Source organism: Pteropus vampyrus, unplaced genomic scaffold (genome assembly GCF_000151845.1).
Source record: "Pteropus vampyrus isolate Shadow unplaced genomic scaffold, Pvam_2.0 Scaffold319, whole genome shotgun sequence".
Lineage (NCBI taxonomy): Eukaryota > Metazoa > Chordata > Mammalia > Chiroptera > Pteropodidae > Pteropus > Pteropus vampyrus.
Genome location: NW_011889100.1, coordinates 782,963 through 785,719, shown reverse-complemented (window position 1 = coordinate 785,719; position 2,757 = coordinate 782,963). Strand labels below are relative to the sequence as shown.

The 2,757-nt window shown below is 50.5% G+C and overlaps 1 protein-coding gene across 1 annotated transcript in view; it reads right to left on the bottom strand.

Moving 5' to 3' along the window:
• The window catches only part of OAZ3 (ornithine decarboxylase antizyme 3), a gene marked incomplete at its 5' end in the record, with an annotated part of 4,130 nt that extends 3,491 nt beyond the window's left edge, over positions 1-639 (bottom strand). Inside the window, 3 exon segments of the mRNA XM_023521849.1 lie at positions 41-115; positions 117-180; positions 467-639. Coding sequence (XP_023377617.1) covers positions 41-115; positions 117-180; positions 467-639 — 312 coding nt within the window.
• Between the last annotated feature and the right edge of the window lie 2,118 nt (positions 640-2,757).

The following is a 2,757-nucleotide window of genomic DNA, read 5'->3' as shown; positions in this document are numbered from 1 at the left end:
TGTCCGGTACCAACTCAGCACCAGTTCACAGTCCACTTACCGAATACAGTTCTTTAAGCTGGTCGTGGTCACTCTGCTCGGTGTTTCTGCCCACCTGGAGGCCTGCTAGGGACTCAGGAGCACTGAAGGCAGCAACGGGGCCGGAGTGTCAAGTCCTCTTGTTCCTTGTAAGTGATGCTGCTTGGGTAAAAAAGGCCCGAGTTAGATTATCTCTGAGTCTGAGGGGAGAGTGAGGGTCCTAACTGCCAGGAACTCAGGCCCAGGCTCTGGCACCAGCTTCTGCATCTTCTGTGGACCAGCCTGTTCCCATTTTCCCAGGCCAGCCGGTTGGAAAAACTCTAAACTTCCACGCCAGCCTTCCATCTATTTTGCTATTATCTTCTTGCCACTTGGGAAGTCCTCTCAAACTCTTTATTTTTCCTTACAATTTACATGAACAACTACAAGTAGAGATGAAAATAAGTACCTTTTACAACACGGCAGCATCTTCTCCCGGAGGGTGATCCGGTATTTGTAGCAGTAGAGGTAATAGGCGTATGGTGACCAGATCGGGTACTGGTAGTTCCGTGTTTTTCCCCTCTTGATGTAAGAAAGGGAGTAGATAGAGGGGCGAGACCTGTTACAAGGCAGCTTTTCAGTTCAGTGCCTCCCTGCGGCAAAGTGAGATTCAGAGATGAGCGGCAGAGGTTTAGGCAACCTGGTGCCATTATGATGCAGTGGGCACTATGACATGGACAAGGAGTCAACACTTATGTCACTTCAAGAGTCTGGTCTGCTCCCGTACCCCACCCTACCCCCTTAGCCAAGTACACATTTCACGGCTGTACCAGTTAGTTGTTAAAATACTTCAGCTTCTCTACTGGTTGGTAAACAGCTCTGCCTGAGCACTTGTGCCCACCCGGCCTGCCCCCGCAACACACGCACGTCCTCACTCCCCCTAAAATTCAGCAACGAAAGGGCTGGTGTCTGCCCCCCCAAGAGGCCTCCAAGACCCTTATCCAAGGTCTGACCCGATTGGCTGGTTCCCGGTTCCTACCAGTTCAGTATTTTTATCATCATCCCTACCCTGAATAAGTTAATAACTCAGGAGTGCTACACACTGTTGAGCCTTCTCATTGCAAACAGAATGCCTCCAGGGGCACAGATAGCTAAAGGAAATTAGTTGATCTGCTGGGAGGGCCTGTAGCAAAAAAGCTCACACCCTGTCTCAAAAAAGCTGGCTATTTCTCAGGTCCATCCACCCAGCTGTCATGCAGGAATGCAGACTCAGTGGCACCAAACTATGATTTTTCAACAGAAACTGGACAGATTTTTGTGGTAAACTTCTCCAATTATTTTAAACATTGGCCACTAACTCAAAAAAAAAAAAAATAGATTGAAAAAAGAAAAGCAACATTGTGGTTAAAATTCATCCACTCAGCAAATACTTGTTAAGGGCCTCCTATGAGCGAGGCACTATTCTAAGTGTCTGGAATATGTCGCTAAGCACAGATCCCTGCCCCGTGGAACGTAACTTCTAACAATGAGAAAACCAACCTGAACAGTAAACGTAAGGAAATTGTTTAGTGTGTGAGGAGACAATTGCAATGGAGTAGAGGAGGAGTGTGACGGGGTGGGGCGGGTCGCAGTAATAAGGGGATCCAAGGAGGCCTCGTTAGAAAGGTGACACTTAATCGAAGACGTGAAAGCGGTGAGGGCGTTAGCCAAGCTGACAGCTGAGGCTCAGAGCATTCCACGTCTCAGCAGCAGCCAGTGAAAAAGCCGTAGGAGGACGTGTGCCCAGTGTTTTCGAGGAACAGCCAGAGCCCAGTGCGGGTGGCGCGGTGTGAGCTGTGGGGAGGCGAGAGAGGACGGACCAGATCATACAGGGCCTTGGAGACCATCCTGCGGCCTTTTTCTTTTACTCTGAGGAAACAGGGAAGGCATTTCAAAGTTTTGTGACATGTCTTAATGTTTTTAAAAATAAACTGTAGGGCATTAAGATTTGTTAGCCCATTGCGGCGATCCCGAAGGGCAGTCTTATTCCAGGGTGAAGCGCTGGAGGTGGGGGGAAGTGGTTGGATCTGGAAATAGTTCAAAGGCAGAACCCACAGGACTTCCTGGACTGTGAGAGAAGTCCGGTCCACGAACGAAGAATGGAGTTGCCATGAACTGAGCTGGGGAAGGCTGCAGGGGGGGGCAGTGGGTTAGTTTGGAGCGTGTTAGCTTTGAGTAGTCCATCAGACATTTGAGGGGAAGGTGACAAGTTGGATATTCAAATCTGGGGCTTAGAAATCTAGGATAGAGAGAGAAATTTGGACGTCATTGGTAAATTAATAGTACTTTAAGCCAACAGACTGAATGAGATCATTAGGAGTGTGCAGAGTGAGAAGATCCAAATACCGCGACCTGGGAGCACGCGAGGAAGTGTGCGTGGGGGACGGGGGGGCGGGGCGGTGGACAGCAAAGGAAACTGAAGGAAACTGGTGCCCTGGAGGCGCGTAGAGAAAGTGTAATTAGGAGGAGGATCGGCTGGTCGAAGGCTGCGTGGGGGGTGAATAACGCGCGCAGAGCATCTTTCCGTAATCTCTGCCACACAGAGCCCGTGTGCCCAGGCCCTCGGGAGGGACCGTCTGGGTCCTGCGGTTTCCTTTCTCTGCGGCTAATCTCCCTTGCGACCTCGGACACGTCTTTCAGTGTCAGCTCAGGTACCGCAGTCGTAAAGATCACAGGTTGGACGACTCCGGGCCGGCGGTTTTCCAGAGGATCCCGTCCTTG